The sequence below is a fragment of the Rhinolophus ferrumequinum genome, chromosome 20, assembly GCF_004115265.2.
Source record: "Rhinolophus ferrumequinum isolate MPI-CBG mRhiFer1 chromosome 20, mRhiFer1_v1.p, whole genome shotgun sequence".
Classification (NCBI taxonomy): domain Eukaryota; kingdom Metazoa; phylum Chordata; class Mammalia; order Chiroptera; family Rhinolophidae; genus Rhinolophus; species Rhinolophus ferrumequinum.
In genome coordinates this window covers 47,269,168-47,289,555 of record NC_046303.1, presented here as the reverse complement: position 1 = coordinate 47,289,555, position 20,388 = coordinate 47,269,168, and the positions used below count along the sequence as shown (strand labels likewise).

Here is a 20,388-nt window from a genome sequence, read left to right as displayed (position 1 = left end):
AATGTTTAAAGTCTTTTTACATTTTAGCTCAGTAATACTACTCCCAGGAATTTATCTGGTGATAACTAATCAACTGAAGAAAAAAAGATACATTCTTTGCAATGCTACATATAATAATAAAATAATACATTAAATAGGAAAGTCCTAGAAGTGCGATAACTTCAAATATATAACCAAAATATATACTTCTTTACAAAGATTAGAAGATAAAAATAGGTGTGCTAGGGCATTGGGATTTAGGTTGCATTAAAAACTTTTGGAGATGTTATAAAACTTTTGGAGATCCAAGGTAGTGGAGTAGATAAATACTACGCTTGCCTTCTCCCATGAGCACATTAAAATTACAACTAAATTATAGAACATTCAACCTGGAAAACCATCTGAAGTCTAGCTGAACAGAAGTTTTATAACTAAGGATGTACATCAAGCCTGGTAGGAGGGGTGGAGATGTAGAACAGGCCCCCAAGCCTCCATGTGGCAGTTGAGAATTGGGAGGGATGTGTCAGGCACAGAGGTTTCCCCTGGAGAAGCAAGAGACCCCAGCCCCACACTGGGCTCCCCAGCTCAGAGTACTGATGCCAGGAAGAGGAGCCCCCACAACATCTGGCTGTGGAAAACAATGAGGAGTCCAACCATTTGGTTGTGATGGAAGGCTGCCAAAAACCCAGACATCCTCTTCAAGGGCCTGTGCACAGATTCACTCACTCTCAGACATTCACTCTGGGCCCCAGTGGAGAGACAGTGACTCTGGGGTGGGGGTAGGGGTGGGGTCAGAGACATGTGAGGAAAGACTGAATTGTGTGGCTTCAGGTCAAGAACTGGAGGGAGAGTTGCCAGTTTCCCTGTATGGGGCCTTCCTCCCATATAGCCAGCAGGTGGGCACCAGCTTTCCTGTGTTAAGCCCTCCCCCACAAGGCCAAATTTGAATCTGAAGTGGCCTGGTGAGCTCCGCTCACTCCACTCTGGTGACTCCCTGGGGACCCCACCCTACCCAAATCCTGCAAAGCCAGAGACACTTTCTCAGGGAGCAGCTAGCCCCGCCTGAATTGCACTATTTCTGGGACAACTCTCAGGGGTCCATGGGCCCCAGGCAGGCAGTGACTGGCCTCAGTGTACTCTGTGACTTTTGCTGAGTAGCTTCAAGCTCAGCACTGGCATGAAACCAGAATCTACATTAATCTGGTGAACACAGCTCATCCCGCTCGGATGACTCCCTGAGACCCTACATCACTCAATTCATGTACCCAATGAGGCTTTATCAGCATTTGAACCTTATGGGAGCTGACAGGTGGCAGCAGGCCTCAGGGTGTCCTGGCTTTTTGTTGAGGAACCCCAGCCCCAGTACTGGTGACAGGTATCCTCAGTTCACAGTATGGCCTCTTCCATGACCTCCAGGTTTAGCACAGGTAGTGACCAACCGCAGGTCACTTTGTAACTCCTACCAGGTAATCCCTGGCAAGTCACAGGCAGTGGGTGACCTGGGCCAGCACCAGAGTCCCTCCCAAGAGGCCCCAGAATCAACATACTTAGAGGTTAGCTTCAGACCACAGCAGAGCACTGCCCAATTAGCCCCACAGGTGGCACACCCAAAGGGCAGTCTCAAAAGGTACCAGAGCTGGGGTGAATCCTGCTCAGTGGGGTAAGTACCCCTGCACAGCAGCCAGTAAGCTGTGGACGTGGCCAAACCCCAAAAACCAGTGAGCCTAAGGGTCAGTACCACCCACTGATATGCCAATAGCAATCAAGGATCAACTATAACAGGAGGGCACACACAACCCCAGGTGACCAGGGAGACTGTGCCACTGGGCACTACAGGGCACCTACTATATACGGTTACCCGGTTAAGACTGGTAGATGTAGTAGATCTAATTAACACATAGAATCAAACACAGAAAAGTAATCTAAATGAGGAAACAAAGAAATACATCCCAAATGAAAGAATAGGAGAAAACTCCAGAAAAAGAACTAAACGAAATGGAGGCAAGCAACCTACCAGAGACAGAGTTCAAAATAATGGTTATAAGGATGCTGAAGGAACTTAGAACTTCAACAAAAGATAGCAAGCATAAAAAAGGACACAGAAACCATAGGAAAGAACCAGTCAGAAGTGAAGATACAATAACTGAAATGAAGAACACACTAGAAGGAATCACCAGCCAATTAGATGAAGCAGAAGATCGATTCAGTGATTTGGAAGACAAGGTAGCAGAAAATACCCAATCAGAACAACAAAAAGAAAAAAGAATTTTTAAAAATTGAGGATAGTTTAAGAGACTTCTGGGACAACATCAAGCATAACAACATTCACATTATAGGGGTACCAGAAGGAGAAGAGAGAAAGCAAGGGATTGGAACTTATTTGAAGAAATAATGACTGAAAATTTTCCTAAGTTGGTGAAGGAAATAGACATACTAGCCCAGAAAGTGCAGAAAGTCCCAAACAAGATAAACCCGAAGAAGCCAACACCAAGACACATCATAATTAAAATGCCAAGGGTTAAAGATAGAAGAAATCTTAAAAGCAGCAAGAGAAAATTAGTTATGGGAGCCCTACAAGGGAGCTCCCAGAAGACTGTTTCAACTGATTTCTTAACAGAAATTTTGCAGAAAAGAAGGGATTGACACAAAATATTCAAAGTGATGAAAAGAAAGGACCTGTAACCAAGATTACTCTATCCAGCAAGGTTATTATTTAGAATCAAAGTACAGGTGAAGACCTTCCCAGACAAAAAAAAAAAAAAAACTGAAGGAGTTCATCATCCCCAAACCAGTATTACAAGGAATCCTAAAGGGATTTCTTTGAGACCAAAAAAATAAATAAAAAATAAAAAATACGAATAATAAAATGGCAATAACTGCATACCTATCAACAATTACTGTAAATGTAAATGGATTAAATGCTCACAATCAAAAGACATTGTGTGGCTGAATGGATAAGAAAACAAGACCCCTACATATGCTGCTGCCTATAAGAGTCTCACTTTAGAGCAAAAGACACACAGAGACTGAAAGTAAAGGGATGTGAAAAGATTTCATGAAAATGGCAATTATAAAAAAAGTTTGGGTAACAGTACTTATACCAGATCAAATAAACTTTAAAACAAAACTATAACAAAAGACAAAGAAGGACCCAGTAATTCCATTTCAGGGTATTTATCTGAAAAAACCCAAAACACTACTTCAAAGGGACATATGCATTCATATATTCTTTGCAGCATTATTTAAAGTAGCCAAGATATTGAGGCAACCTTGGTGTCCATCAATGAAAGAATGGATAAAGAAGAGGTAGTACATATATACAATGGAATATTACTCAGCCATAAAAAAGAGTGAAATCTTGCCATCTGCAACAATATGGATGAACCTAACAGGTATTGTGCTGAGTGGAGTGAGTCAGACAGCAAAAGACAGGTGCAATGTGATTTCGCTCGTATGTGGAATCCAAAGAACAAAATAGACAAACAAAACAGAAACAAACTCAAAGATATAGAGAACATTTTGATGGTTGCCAGATGGGAGGGGGATTGGAGGATGGGTGCTAAAGGAAAAGGGATTAAGAAGTACAAATTGGTTGTTACACAGTAGTCATGGGGTTGTAGGATATAGCATAAGGAATATAGTCAATAATATAATAATAACTATATGTAGTGTCAGGGGGATCACTTCTTAAATTATATAAATTTCTAACCACTATGTGGTACTCCTGAAATTAATATAAAATAATATTGATTATCATCTGTAATTGAAAAATTAAAAAGGAGGGGAAAAGGTGAAGGGAAATAAGAGGTCCAAATTTCCAGATATAAAACAAGTAAGTCACAGGGATGTAATGATGTACAGCGTAGGGAATATAGTCAATAATATTGTGGTACAGTGTCAGATGGTTGCCAGACTTACCATGGTGATCATTTCTTTAGCTATACAAATGTCAAATAACTATTGTGTAAACCTGAAACTAATATAATATTGTATGTTAGCCATAGTTTAATAAAAATCTTTTTTTAAAAGAGAGAGATTATAGCTTTGCCTATAAATGGAACTCCTGAAATAACTAATATGGCAGCCAATCATCATTAATTTTGAGACTGGTTTTATATAAAGACACAATAAAAACAGCACTGCAATCAAAACAAAAAACTTTTTTAATGCTGTTAATCCTGTAATGACATTCCTGTACTGGAGTGCACAGAGCAATAATAGTTTTATTTCTGGGTTATTTTGCTTATTTGATGCTGTGACAAAAACTAAACTCTTTCATCTAAGTTGACAATGATTTCTTACTGAGCTTTGGCAAGAAAATAGAATAAAGATGTTTGTTCCACTAAAGCAGAGAGGACAGCTCTCTCCTCAGGTAAACCTTTATATTCTGAAGAGGACAGCTCTTCATCTTCTGCTTCCCTCTGTTTATACCATCTGGAAAAGGAGAAGAAAACAGTTTCTTGGCTGTTGTCCAAGTCTCCAAGATCACAGATACCACACTTCTCTCTTCCCTCCTATAATCCCAAGGAATCCACTAAATGGGCAGCTGGTCTGGCTTTCTGTTAAAAAGCACCTATTGCTTGCCTAAACAAAGATTTCCAGAAGGTTGGTAGGAATTGTGCTGCAGGTCTTATACTCAATTTAATGCAGACTCAGTAGAAAGGACCTTGCAAGACTGTTGTAGCACCTAATTTGTGAAATGATGGCTTGGAACTAAACTTTGTATAATTCTGCCTTTCCTTTTAATAGCTAAACATAGGGTGTGCCAATCAGTTCAGCAGTGCTGGTCCAGTTCTTCTTCAGTATTCTCATGATGCCGGTATGTCCTGGTTTTTGGTGAAAGAAGGCTGTTACCCAGCTTCTGCCGGCAAAGGATGTGAAGGAAACTCCCGAGAACTGAGTGAGCCCAGCATGTATCACACAGGGGACTTTGAAGAATGGACAAGAATCACCATTGTTATACCAAGGTCTCTTGCATCTAGGTAAAGTGACCGTTCTTATTATATGCTGTAGCTGCTGCTTCTCAGGTGCATATATTTATCTCAGTATCTTTATTTCATATGTCTCAACAACCTAAAAGAATTCTCATATAGTCTAGCTTTATCTATTTGAGTAATGACTCTTGAGGGAAACAGCCCTGGAACAAAATTTCCAAAGTAGGGATATATGTGTGTGTGTGTGTGTGTTTGTGTGTGTGTGTGTATACACGTGCACACATGCACGCTCATGAATCAAATTCATTCCCTCATTCATTCATTCATTCATTCATTAATACTTACTGAGCACTGTTCTGGGCACTGGGAGTATAGCAGTGAAGAAAAGATGTTAAGGGCTAAGAGTTACAAGGCATTATTATTATATCAGACTTGCACTTTATATAGATTTTTGATAAATTAATGCCTCCCTGTATAGTCAATTTGAGATATCTTGCAATATAAAAGATCCCTTTATGTGACCATTAAAATAAATATTAAAAGAGTAGAAGGATTAAAAATCAATTGACAAAGGAATGAGGTAAATGAATCAAGAACTTGAAGTGAGTCAGTTTCACTAATAGGACAAGAAATTTAACTCTTAGTTTCCTGGCAGCTAGAACAAAGGGGGAAAATACAGGGTCATTTAGTTCTCATTGTTGGGCAAAAAGAAAGAAAACATACACACTTTTTTCCATGTTCAGTATTCTAGAATAAATGTAAATATGTAGTAGTCCTTATGCCAGACAGAATAGACAACACGGAGATCAGTATTTTTAACACTATCATTTTATGAATGATAAAGAAACATTCTTCAAATAGACACTTTTTCATTGAATCCTAGAACATAACATTGAATTATGACTCAGTCAAGTCATGGAGCTGAGATGATACAATAAGTGTATTCGTACTGCTTCCTGGGGACGTAACTGAACATATGGTTGGGATACTCATTAGTGCCATTCAGCAATATTTCTAGCTTGCTTCCTTCCCAGAATATTGTAAAATATGCTTTCCCCACCCCCTTTAAAGTTTGACATGGCCTAATGAAATGGAAATGGAAATGAAACGTGACTTTAAGAGCCTATGTGCATTTTGCCATGTTCTTTGCTTCATGAAAGCATGTTTTAAAATGAAGCTTATATTAGTCTGGGTCCCTGAGTGTCCACAAGAAGCAGGCTTTCTTACCATCTTCCATTGGACATTTAGCATAAGCAAGAAATAAACGTTTGTTGGATTAAGCCACTGAGGTTGGTGTTTGTTACCACAGCACAACTTCTCTCATCCTGACTTATACATGGTAAAAGCTTAGCAATCTATAGCTGTGGCTTTTTCATAAAGCTCTTAGGGACCATTCTGTTTGTGAATCTTTCATCTAATTGATCATCAAATTTGCTGTGCATCATCCGGTTGTGTTCTCTGCCTCCCTCATTACTGAGATGTGTGTCCCTCAAAAACTTAGACACCACAGACTTTGGTAAACAAACTTTCCATCACATCATCAGGCACTAGGTACATCATGTCAGGATGTGGATGGGCTCCCTGGACATGGCTCCTCTTGATCCATAGACCTATAAACTAAAAAGACAAGTTTCTACTCCACCCATATTCAACATGTAATGGTGAGATAATGATAGGATAACCACAATAGACACTCCCACTAAAAAAAATTTTTCTAAGTAAAAAATGAGAAGCACATAGCAGCCACTGGACTGTAGGAATCCTGAAAGCCAGCAAGGCACTTGTTACTAGGAACTCCCTCTCCCACAAGCCATGTCCAGGACAAGAAAGTTCCCTTGATTAAGACAGTCTGCTTCCTAACCAATTGTTCTTCCCAACTGTTGGTTCTACTCACCCTCTACGACACCTTTCCTTTTCCATAAGAACCTACCTTTGTTTGTAGCTAGATCACCATCACATCCTGCTTCGTACCCATCTCAAGCTGGGCATATCACCTGCAGGCCTTGTAGTCACTGCTCACCTCCACCGCTGCCTGCCTCTCCCCATGTTTTTCTGAAATTGTGACCCAACCACGGCTCTTTCAAATCAACAGGCACTGCCTGCCGTGAAGCTGGGGACCACCAGGTGGTGCATCTTTGCCACAATGACTGGAATATCAGGGTGCTGGCAGACATTGCTGTGAAAGTCGTCAACAGAATCAGGAGCCAAAGGACACAAATCTAGTTGAATCCCCACAGCCAGATAGAAAAGAGTGGAATCTGATACTGCAGTCTGTTTGATCTTAGGGGGAATAACCCAATTGGTAAAGCCACATACGAGAAATAAGAGAAGGTTGTCCTTAATATCAGTCTTTTCAGGCTCCCAACGTATCAATATTTTCTTGGACCTCAGCTTTTGGAAGAAGACATGTTCTGCATAAGAATCCAGCTTCCTGGTTAATTTGTACACCATCCAGCTTGTTGGTTGATGGCATTTGTTAGGAAGAGTTGTCTGCTAAAGAATAGTAAATATGTTTCTACTTTAACCCAAGTAAATGAGCTGTTGTTGTTCCTTCTGCAATATGTTCAACTCTGATATCTCCAAATATAGTGTTGGAAAGCTGAGGATTCTAAGTGTGAAAATTGTCAAAATTTAGAGCTATTTTGCCACAAGGCAACATGCTTATAATAGTTACTAGAACATTGCTCTTTCACAAATAATTCTAAGCTGATTTTCTCAAAGGAGCAGCTTTTGCTCATATTAACTCTCAGGGCTCTTGCCTACAGAGGTAGACATTGAAGGTGGTAAATGCATGCTGGGACACCCCTGCTGACTCTCCGCAGCAACCCCAACCATACAATGAGCCATGCAGCCTGCTCTAGGTTCCCTGTGCAGAATGCAAAAAGTTAGTATCGCTGGGGAGGGCCAGAAATACAGCTGCTTAGTCATCTGCAGAATGCCCCCTCCATGACCACCCATCACCTGTGCACCTCTGCACAAGACAAACAGATGCACAGGAGCCTTCCTGGTTTGAGAGACAAATGCAACACCTCTCTGAAGTGTGGTGGTAGAAGGCAGGGGTTGGTGTAGAAGCCAATTGTTGCGGTCACTCAGGCATCCTCCAAACAAAGGTAATTGCGGAGGGGGACAGAGATAGGGTCTCATCTTCTGCCGCTTCCTTATCTGAGACGTGCAGGACAAAGGGCATGTTTTGTTCAATGATCTGCAGAGTCAGACCACACTATGGTTGACTTCTAGTAAAACTGCATGAGACTAAGTTCTGTCCTCAATCATCACTTCCTTCATCTCCTTTCCAGACCTTCCTGACCATCGGTCAAAGACCTCTGTTACACATTCTCGTAGCTCTGTGTCCTGCTTAGCGGGGTAGTTGTCAGCATTTGCACACTTACATTTTGTGTGTGTGCAGGGTTTTGATTAAGTGTGTCTCCTCACTCGGCTGAGAGCTACGTGAGGCAGGAACCACGTAGGCTATCTGGCCCCCATCGTGTGCCTAGCCCCAGCACTGCCTGGCACGTTGTGGGCACTTGGTAAATGCTGGTTGAATGAAGGGATGTTGAATGAGGAATAAGGACCAGCAGTAGATGATTAGCTACACTGAAGACCTTCCCTTTTTAAAGTATGTTTTCCAAAATAAATTCAGTGCTGTTTAGCAAGAAATCATTGTTCTGCAGTCCGCCGTGTGTCCCTGAAAAGACACGAATAGCACGTGCGTACACATACATTAATAATTTCAAAGCTGTGTCCCTCAAAATATTTTTAAAAAGACAAACTGTAGAATCTAGACAGTCTTACTAGCTTAACTTTGACCAACTTATTTCCTCCCATCTTCTGATGATTTCTCTCTGATTGTATTTTAGTAAATTCTTAGAGTTCTTGCCCGTATTCCAGCAACCCAGTGGCTGCTAACTTACTTGTACTCAATTCCCAGACTGTGCTCCCGAGAGAACAGAGTAGCAGCAGGCATCAGGAACCAGGTGTGACTAGGAGAGATGGAGACGAAGCAAAGCTTGATTTAGGTTGTGATCAGTGAACCTCTGTTGCTTTGATTTGCACCTTCCAACTAAAACCCAGCTAGCAAGTATTAAAAGGAGGAAAAGAGGTACCATCTCTTGCCCTTTCACTCTGAAATATGGCTTTCCAGCTAGACTCTCAGCTATGATTTACCATGTCCTGGACTCACCCTATTAAGCGAATGATCAGTCATCGTGTTTTGTTTTGGTTTTTCTTTATTTAAATATGGATTCCTGAATATTGAGCTCTTGAGGTCTTTTCCTTCTCAAATACCTAGCAGCACATTCTGCTTCGTGGCTCTATAGCAGCCTTAGGATCTACAAACAGCGGTGCCTCTTGTCTCTAGCCAGACTAGACGTTGATTCTTTTATTATTATAATGAAAATTGCAGGACCCCCAGAATCAGGCATGGATCAAAGGGCTTCACTTGCCCTCCATCCGCTGTCACATTAGCAAAGCTTCTAGAGTTCTCCCTAAAGGTAGGATTCTTCAACCTTCCAACTGCATCTGGGCCTCAATCCGAGCTTGCTCCTTCTGTGAAGTGGGGCAGTCATCTTGCCCAGGTGGGAGAGCTTAGGTGGAGAAAAGAAGTTGTTCTTACCTCTTTTTTTTTTTTTACTTTTCATGAAACAGAAGTTGTGAATCCATGATTATATTATAGAAACATAAAAAAAAAAAGCAAGCATGACTTCTAATCAAATAGGATTTATATCAGGGAATTGGCATTTTTGCCTCTTTTATTACAGCTATGCAGCCTGTGTTTTGGAATGGACACAGAGGCCTTACCATCTTTCTTAAGAGCAATTAGCAAACGTTACTGTTCATCAATTCCATGTACTTCCTTTGAGAGTAAAAATATGTTTACAGGCTAACTAACATTACAACCCCAATGGGAGGAATTTTCCCAAGGTCCATGATTCTATAACTGGATTTCCTTTTTTATTTTTTTGCTTTTGCTTTGCTTTTCTAATATTTTAATTCAATTGTCTTTTGCCTTAAAAAATAAAACCAATATATTTTGAATGAGCCCCCAAAAAATTTAAAAATGTGTTTACCTTCCTCTTAACACACACTAAAGAATGTGTGTTAAGATTTGCATTAATAGGCGATTAGTCTCTGAACACTTTTACTCCTAGTAAACAACACTATTGGTAACATTTTGCAAATTTGCCAAAAGTAGGGAACTTAAAGTAATGAGGAAAAACGAGTTGTAGTTCAGTGTTGCCAAATTACCAAAGCTATTTGAAGAGCCAGAAAGAAATGAGTTCTAATACAGCCATATTACTTTTACAATAATAAAGTAGAGAAGGAACTGTCTTTGTCTACAGTTATCTTTGACAATCTTCATTAATCTTTAAGAGTCTTTACCCTTGTTTACTAAGAAACTGGATTCACTCCAAAGTCTATAAATATTGGCAACAAAATTAATTGAAATCTAGATAGCCTAATCCATCTTCCCTCTTTGATGTCAGTAGAACTAGGAAGCAAAGCATTTTCCTGGTATGAAATTATAGATGTGTATGTGTTTCCATATTTTTTAAAAGAAAAGAGATGTATTGAAAGGACCAAAAAGCTTGGAAAGCAACTGAGACAAGTTTTAGTTTGGCGGCCTCCACATTGTTATGGGGGAGAAGGATTGGGCAGCAGCCCAGCCCATGTGGGTTCCAGGGTTTTGAAGCCCTGGGACCAGGTCCCTCTTTTATTCCTTGGCAGTGACCAGTGTTCATTGGCAGCCCAGCTGGTGGTTCAGAGTTCATAGAATGAGCGTCTTGGAGATTTGAAGATGAATTGTGAAGAGGAAGGAAACAGGTGGGAATAGAACTGTTAGTACAAAGTTAACCCTTCCCTGCCAGGATCATGCCAGTGGCAAATAGCCAGCGTTCCCTTATTTGTCCTAGCGAAGAACATTCTGTTTTATGGGTTCAAAATTCCCAAATAGCCTCTTAAAATACACAGGTAAAAACCTTTCATGTTTTCTGTCCATCAAAAGTCTTCTGTACCTCATATCCTCCTGATACAGAAACATTTATGCTGAAGAAGAAATCAAGAAGTTCTGAGAAAGGTCTGAGTGAGACACATTATGAAAGTTAAGTGTCCAACCACGTGGACATGACTTTCAAATAAATATTAAATCTCTCTTGAATTTTTCTGCACGGTTCTGTATTTCAGTGTTTTGCTATGAAATGTTGGTATGAGAAATGTGTTGTTTTTCCCAACAGCAAGACCAGATTCCGGTGGATCCAGGAGAGCAGCTCACAGAAGAACGTGGCTCCCTTTGGTTTAGACGGAGTATACATATCTGAGCCCTGTCCCAGTTACTGCAGTGGCCATGGGGATTGTGTTTCAGGGGTGTGTTTCTGTGACCTAGGATACACCGGTAAGGGCTCACCTCAGACAGTCTGATGGTTTGTTTGTTTGTAAAACATGTATGTCTAGTTACTATATTAATGTGATTTCTTCCAAGGAAATCAGTTATGCATTTGTTCTTCTTTAATTTCTAACTATAGGAATTTGCAACCCAGGCCCATAAGGTGCTAAATTTTTTTGTAGTGTTGAGCTGCCTAAGGAAGAAAAAACATGATAACATAAATTTGTATTAGTAATAATAATAATTAACATTGCTTGAGTTCCTACTTCATGCTAGGCACTCTAGTAAGTGCCTTTTATTTCATCTCATTTAAAGCTAACAATAACCCAGTGCCATAGTACTGTTATTGTCCCTTCTTACAGTTGAGGAAACTGAAGCACAGGGAGGTTCAGTAATTCTGCCAGGGTCACACACTTCAATGTTGCAGGAACTAGGCTTCCAACCCTTGTAGTCATTCTAAAACCCAAGCCCAAACTTGTAACCGCTTGGCTACAGGAACTCCCTGTGCTCTTTACATTGCTTTTTAAAAGAAATGTAATTTTTTACACTTAAAGTAAAAATCAACTTACGAAATGATCAATCCAAGACTGCCAAGGAGAACTTTACAAGAGAAATCTTTTCTGACCACAGTCACCCTTGAATGTTGCCATAAGCAAAAATAAAAAGGGAGCTGAGGTTAAAGAGTAAAATTAAAGAGAAAATATTATAAGCTTCAAAATGTATTTTAAAATTTTTCCTGGAGGCAACTTCAAAAGGATCCTTCCCAGTTTTTTCAGTGCTGTGCCCTTCTCTGCAGCGTGACCAAAGACAAACAGATGTCATCACAGGCCTTCTATGTACAGTGCTGTCACTCATGGTTTCAGAGTGGTTTTTTTAAAACTGGGATTAACTCCCCTTATTGATCCTCTAATAGAAGGACAACAAACAGACAAATTTTATTGTGGACAAAATCTATTTCTCAGTTTGTAAAAATCCTCTGCATAGCAAGAGCCATGGAAATGTGTCATTCCCAATGTCTCCCTATTAAAAAATAAAACAATTGTACCCTTGAAGCCTATGTAACTTTACTAACCATTGTCACCCCAATAATTTAAAAATTGTCATCCCAATACATTTAATCAATCAATTAATTGAAAAATTGTAGAGACGGAATAGTGTTTTTGATGATGATAGTGATGGCTATACTTCAGTCAGACAATTGTGAGACACAAATTTTCATGTGGTTTCTTTCCCCCAACACCTGTGAAATGCCTCTTTTGCTCATGCGCAGAATGTACCTTCTAATGTATAATGGTTTCAACAAAGCCTTTCCCCTCTCTGTTTCTTTTCTCAAAAGCCGCACAAGGAACCTGTGTGTCTAATTTGCCAAATCACAGTGAGATGTTCGATAGGTTTGAAGGCAAGCTCAGCCCTCTGTGGTACAAGATAACTGGAGGCCAGGTTGGAACCGGCTGCGGAACGCTGAACGACGGCAAATCTCTCTACTTCAACGGCCCCGGGAAAAGGGAGGCGAGGACGGTCCCTCTGGACACCAGGAGCATCAGGTAGGTAGTTAATCGGTGTCCTTCCCCATGAGCGTCGCATTTCCCGTACTCTGCGCTCGTAACCTGAAACCTCTGTTCCGTTATTGAGGGTTTACATAGTAATGTTTTTCTGTGTAGACTCCGACTTGCAAAAATGAAGCCTACCTTTAACTCGGTAATAAAATAGGTAATTTCTACAAAATTTATACCACAATTCATTAATCAGAATACAGTCGTCACCTAGGGTTGTAGCTCTAATGTTGGTTTTCTAAAGTTCTGCGTTCTTATGAAGACTGTTTGGTATTATTTTTAATATATGCCAAGTAAACCAAAGATTTTTTTTTTCACTTTAAATTCTGTGTCCAAAAATGATGCATCCCCATTGATCTAAGTTTATTTGTATTTGCTTATTGAAAACTGCTCCAGAAATTTAAAATACTTACACTGACACCTACTGGTAAAATCAGTAACTGCTTGGTTTTAAGGTCAAATGAAATAGTAGCACACCTAAAGAAACACTGTGCTTTTATTTATCAATTAAATTATCAGAGAATTGAAAGAAAGGAAACTGAAGAAATATTTAAAACTTTTGGATCTTATCTTCACTAAAATCTAGGGTTCTGCATCATATTTTCTGCTTTCAATCTCTTTCCTCTCCCTCTGAGTCCTCCTAGAAGTGTGTCTGTCTAGGCTCTCTCGGTTGGTTTACTGAGGACTGAGGCTTAATTTACATCACACTGAGTGAGTGTCAGTTGTGAAAATTTAAACCATCTTAGTCTAACTCAGTAATGCAGGTCATTATCCGGCCCTTAACAAATGTAGAATTCAACTTCTTAATGTTAGATTTTTTCCTCATCTTGAATTTCCAAGAATAGTATTATCTTGATTTAAGGAATTCCCATTTCAATGATTTCATCAAATTACATCACACTGTCACAGTGAAATGGGGCTAAACTATTTCCTTTTGTTTAGATCATTATTACAGAATAAAATTAATGTCATATTAATTAACTTTTTTTAAATGGTTACAGAATTAACTTACTATATAATCTATCTTGTTTCTGCTGGTTATAGACCCTGTTTAAAAATAATACTTAAGAATTACAGGATTTTTTTTAATGTGTCAAAATACAGAAGGTTAAATCTTTTCTGAACTCACCTATTTGCAAGTAAACCAAATTGTTTTTTGTGTGTTTTTTTTTTTCCCCAGACTCATTCAATTTTATGTACAAATTGGAAGCAAAACTTCAGGGATTACCTGCATTAAACCAAGAGCTAGAAATGAAGGTAAGCTGCTCTATTTCCATAGAAATTACAGTTACTATTAGCAGATTCGTCCTTTTTCTTCCAAAGTTGGGCCAGGATTTTGCAAAGGGATCCACTACCCTAAGTTATTCCTTCTTCTCTTCTCCATCATTGGAAGGGTAGCTGCATGAAGCCATGATCTCTAAGATTTCTCATCCGGATCCTTAAACCTGAGAAACATCATGTTTGCTCTGGCTCAAAGCACATTTGTTTTAGGGAACCTGATGCTTTATAACTTTCTACAGGGAGAAAACAAGAGCAGAGAGTTTTACATTCAGTGTCGAGACTAGAAACGTGTTTGCATAGGGCACTGTCGAATGCAAATCAAACTCTCCCTCCAGTCGATAGACATTGTGGGGGTAGTAAAATCCTTGGGTTGAAGGAAGAGTTCTTGGTAATAATGAACATTAACATCATTGAGTACTTATTATATGTAAGACACTGTTCCACGTGTTTTATCTGTGTTAATTCATTTCATCTTCATCATACCCCTTTGCCATAGGTACTAAAATTAGGCCTATTGTACAGATGTAGAAGCTGAGACACAAGGAGGTCAAGTAAGTTAGCCAAGAGCATGCAGTTAGCAAGTGGATGACAGGAATTCAGACTATTGACACTGACTCCAGAGCCTGTGCCTTACCCACCATGCAGTACTGCCAGTCTCCTTGCACAGACCACTCTCTCTAGGCATCCATACCATCTTCTGCCTCAGTGATTCAGTTCTGAAAGAAATGCAAAAGGTTTGAAGCATACAAGTGGCCTTCATGGGCTCCACAGATATGGTGGGATTTTTTAAGGGGCCCTGAATGTGAGTTGGCTCCTAGTGCAAACTCCATGGGCTTCTCTGATGGGTCCTCCTCCAAACCTTGATCTCGTAAACGGCCTGCAAAGGCGTGACTGTGGAAAACATTGGCTTAAACAGTACCTTTCAGTCGGTAGAGCCACTGATAGCTCTCTTCATCCATTCTGCGCGCCCTTGGCCGGATCAGCACTTCCTGAAAGTTTTCATGACTTTTTCTGAGTATCCCAGTACGATTAGTCTAGTAGTTATCCATATCATCTATTTACGGGAGCAGCAGTCTAGAAACATTGTATACCATTTTGTGTTCCCTAACATCAACAAACGTTTATTAAGAACCTGCTGTAAGCCAGACACTGTTCTAGTGGGCTGCAGATACAGTGTCTTCCAATCTCAGATGCATCCACCTGATGAGCTGGGTGATGCTGCAGTAACAAACAGCCCTCCAACCTCAGTGGGTTAACATGAAAAAAAAAAAAAAGGATTTCTCCTTTGTGCTACATTTTCATCGTGGGTATTCTGAAGGCCTCATTGCAGAACCCAAGATAATGAAGCAGCTGCTGGGTAGATTCTGGATGCTGCCAGCCATGTGGCAGACAGAAAGAGAGAGTGTGGTGAAGGGGACAAGAAATGCAAAGCACCATGTGCCAGCAGGGGAAGAACCACTGTGGCTCTAATGACTACAGCGGACTAAGCCCCTGCCCTTAGGACACGTACCTTCTAGTGAGAGGAGTCAGAAAATAAACAAGAAAAGACATAAGCAAACTGTTAGATTGATGGGCTAGATGGAAATAAGCTGATGAGATGGAAAGTGAACTTATGCAGGGGGAAATGTTGACTTAGATAGACTGGTGGCGGGGGAGGTGCACTGAGGAAGTGACTTTTTTTATTAGTTTCAGGTGCACAAAACAATGTAGTAGTTAGACATTTATCATTTATATCCCTCACACAGTGATAACCCCTTCCCCCTATCTACTACCCCTCTGATGTCGCATACAGCCATTACATTTGAGGAAGTGACATTTTAAATTGGAATCTAAAGGATGAGAAGGGCCAGCACAGCTCAGGGAAAGTTTTCCACAGAGAAGACCAGCAAAGGCCTTGAGGTGGAAAAGAACTGTGGTGTTGGAGAAACAGACAGAAGGCCCGTGTGGCTTGGAGCTCCTACAGGGTGGGAAGTGATCTGAAGGAAGGAGCAGGCAGGATCTGGATCATGCAGAATCTAGCTGCCATGGGCAGGAGTTAGGGGCCTGAAGCCATGTGCTGTGGAAACCTACTGACGGCTTTTAGGCCAGGCAGCCACATACTCTAAGTTTTTATGGTATCACCTACAGAAACAGTGTGAAGTTCAAAACAAACGAATAGCTCTTGAGCACATGCTCTGCCACGCAGACAGGAACTTGAAGGGGTGCATAAGAAGGCAGGGTCCTGTCCTCAGGGACTTGTTTTCTGATTGGGAGGGTGGAACATTTTAAGGTTTTCTTTCACCCTTGTAATAAAGTGACTGTTTTAAAACCGTTTGTGGTTGGGAGAGTGTAGCAGTTGTGTACATGGCTCTTCTGAAACTTACACATCCGTGCCTCTATTTGTGTATGCACCACAAACAAACAAACAAAACCTCTGACCAAAGCATAGTAGGAAACATTGCTTTTCATAGATAGGAGGCTCTCTGCTCTGTACTTAACCTACAATTGACTACAATTGCTGTTATCTGCCCTTCGGGACAAATTCCCTTAGAATCCCTTTAAGCACAAGTAACTTTTTCTCAACTTCTCTTGAGCCATTTTCTTGAACTCACTGCTGTCCACGTAATTCACATCCCACAGGCATTTCTTAGCCTTTTATTGAAAACTGGTTGTTAAAATGTAAATCTGCCTAAATCCTTGAACAAATCTTTTCCAGTGATGAAAGTAAAGATTTTTTTACTTACCCAAGCTGAAGCCTCAATTTACATATTTGGAATTAAAATCAAAATTGGGCTATTTTCAATAAGACTGGGCAAAATGCAGATGGAGTTGTAATTTAAAAAGAGAAATGTTTTACATGCCTTAAACACTCAGGAGATGAGCTAAAACGGCTTGGTTTATTCAGATGTGCAGTGTGTTAGATGCCACAGCTAATGAGGCTCAGCAATTGATATAAAATATGGATATTGCTCTCTTCCATGATTTCATTTATCCTCTCTTCCGTCCTTTTCTGGGAGGCATTCCCCCACTGTCCTTTGGAATTGGGATCCTCATCTCTGCAGACTTAGTTGCTTCCTGAAGGCATACTTGACTCTCCTGAAAAAGTAATAAGGAGAAAGGCAACAAGCAGAAACCAAGTGGAGTATGGACCTCTTCAGCCGTACTCCTCATATTTTAATGTCCATCTGAATTCCTTCGGAGGCTTCTTAAAATGCAGATTCTGATTCAGAAGGACTGGGGTGGTATACTGTATAACACATTACTCCAAAACTGAGTGACTGAAAGCAACAAACATTTGTTATCTTCCACCTGCTGTGAGTCAGGAATTGAGTGAGCAGCAGCTTAGCTGGGTGGTTCTGTCCCAGGGACTCTCCGAGGTTGCACATAAGGTAAAGGCTGGAAGGGAGAGGGGGCATGCGGTGATCAGAAGACTCAGCCAGGGCTGGAGGATCTATTTCCAAGATGGCTCACTCACGTGGCTGTTGGCCAGAGGCCTCAGTATCTCACTATGTGGACCTGTCCCTAGGCTGCTTGAGTGCCTTTCCTACCTGTCGGCTGGCTTTCCTCACAACCAGACATCCATCACAGAGAATAAGGAAGAAAGTTCAATGCCTTTCATGGGCTAGTGGCAAAAGTCCCACACTGTCAATCCTACCATAGACTATTTATTAGAAGCAAGTTACTAAATCCAGCTGCACTCAAACAGAGGAGAATTAAGCTCGACTTTTTGAAGGGAGGAGTATCAAAGAATTTGTGGACATGTTTTAAAACCAACACAGATAGGGCCTGTTCCCAGGTGATGCAAGTGCTGGTCCTTGGACCATACTTGAGTAGAAGGTACTAGAAAGCACCAGCCAGTGAGAATTTAGTCTCAGGATGCTTCATTTCTGGTACTATAATCTACCTCCTGAATAAGTCACCCCAGATATACCTATCTAAATTATTCATATTCATTCTCTCTCTCTCTCTCTCTCTCTCTCTCTCTCTCTCTCTCTCTCTCTCTCTCTCTCTCTCTCATTTTATTAAATGTAAACCATATTCACCCAAGTTAATAGCCACAAGTAAAACTAAATTTTAAAGTGTTTGTTCTCTCAGCCACCCAAAATCACGTTAAAAAGCCATAGGACGTATTTTGAGCAAACATGAAGGATTAGAAAATGGAGTTTTGCCATACGCTCATCAAGTTGACTGAAATGAATATTAGAAACAGCTTGCCTTACAACTGTCTTCATAACCTTTGGTGCGACTCACGTTTCCAAGACATGGTTCTCACCTCACCCACTGAAGCACTAACTGCCCATCTCTACACCTGTACACAGGATGCTATCTCCCCAAAGCGTTCCTATTCTTTGAGCTACTTTTATCCTCATTAAAAATAATGATTTATTCTATTTTAAATATGGTAGGATTAATTCTCCTGAGATTTCTCATTGTTTTGCATATTTTTAATCATTGTTTTTCCTGACATCATACCTTGTTATATGTGGTGACCACAATTCCATGTGTTAATCGATTAGCTTTAAAAGGCTTTCTTTATATTTTTCTCATAATATTTTTTTTACACTTAACCTTAGTAAACTCTTTGTCGTCCAGCATAACAAAGGGATTGGGATATTCCGATCAGTTAATGGGAAATTTAAAATTATTGTATGTACCATGAATAATTTAAAAATTTCCAAAAGGGTTAGAATATAATAAAGGTAATATAACAAACAGCTTTACTGAAGACAATTGCTGTAAATACTCAGAAAATAGTTTAGTATCTGCAGTCATAATTACGAATGTACAGTGACAATCTTAGGAAGAGTTATGGGATAGGCGATTAGGTATATGCCAACAAAGCCCCCTGCCCCTCCCATCAAAACAAAACAAAACAAAACATGTATATATATAGATATAGACAGATATATATCTCCTATTGATACCTACTATTTCATAACTAGCAATTTTTCATTTGCATTCAACATTCCCCTTCCCTTGTGTCCTTTTTTAAAATAAAACTGTTTCTGGGAGAACTAGCAGGGGGAGCACATGAGGTCCCTTAAATATTCATGTGCAGGTCCCTAAATCCCATCACTTTGGTGACAGGCACAGGGACATTGGGTAGATGGGGAAAAGGTGACACAGAGAAAGGAAGGCTGAACTAACATCGGAGGGAAGTGAGCTTTTCTGCTTTGCTATTTAATAATTTAGCTACGTGAAAGCTTCAGTGCCCAAGGTGTGACAAAGTGTGACTTACCAGTAAAGGGTCCTTCTGCTTAATAGAATTCCAAGATGGGCCTTGTTTAGTGTTTGGTGCTTCTGCAGAAAAAAGCACTGCTTGATTTTGTGCTAGGGAGATTGAGATATTTCTTCTGAGTATATAATAATGATGTGAGACTTCATCATATTCAGGACAGAATCTAAAATTCAAATAGGTAATCTGGAGTGGATTTTTATGTCGCCTTTACCAAACTACTCACTGCTCATACGAAGCTGAGTGATCTTTAAAAGAGCTTATGTATTTTTTTCCCCATTTACTGGGAGCTGGTGCATTAGAAACTGTCAAGAAATTGATGAGCCTTCAGGTCTACTAATTCATTCCTTGAAAGTTAGATGAATGTGCCCTCATTCTATGCGACGCAATTTGGAGTTTCTGCTGCAGTCTTGCCATTTAAAAAATACTGTTCATTGCCTTTTTAGCCTCTAGGAAAGCTGTCTAAGTAACTGGATTTATATCTCTTAACTCAGGGCTTGTTGTTCAGTATTCAAATGACAATGGAATTCTCTGGCATTTACTTCGAGAGTTGGACTTCATGTCATTTCTGGAACCACAGATCATTTCCATTGACTTGCCACGGGAGGCAAAGACACTGGCAACGGCTTTCCGGTGGTGGCAACCCCAACATGGCAAGTTACTGCTCCCCCCAACTGTCCTGCTAGTGTTTAGGTCAGATAGTTAAAGCCACATTTTATTGTATGTATCTTAATTTTCTGTCAATTTCTAGACAATTTGATTTAAAATCAAAAGGTATTTATATCATACCTAATGAAACTTTCTCTAACGGCCTGTATTCATCTGATTTCAGGGAAACATTCTGCCCAGTGGGCCTTGGATGATGTCCTTATAGGAATGAATGACAGCTCTCAATCTGGGTTTCAAGACAAATTTGATGGCTCTCTAGATTTGCAAGCCAACTGGTATCGAATCCAAGGAGGTCAAGTGGACACTGACTGTCTCTCGATGGATACAGCTCTGACATTCACTGAAAACATAGGTATATGTTTTCACCAGATAAAGGGA

General features: G+C 40.2%; 1 protein-coding gene across 1 annotated transcript in view; it reads left to right on the top strand.

The window, feature by feature from the left end:
• RELN (reelin) overlaps positions 1-20,388 on the top strand; it is a 496,978-nt gene that overhangs the window by 379,856 nt on the left and 96,734 nt on the right. The window contains 6 exon segments of the mRNA XM_033088143.1: positions 4,729-4,961; positions 11,144-11,301; positions 12,629-12,836; positions 14,026-14,102; positions 19,836-19,994; positions 20,174-20,362. Coding sequence (XP_032944034.1) covers positions 4,729-4,961; positions 11,144-11,301; positions 12,629-12,836; positions 14,026-14,102; positions 19,836-19,994; positions 20,174-20,362 — 1,024 coding nt within the window.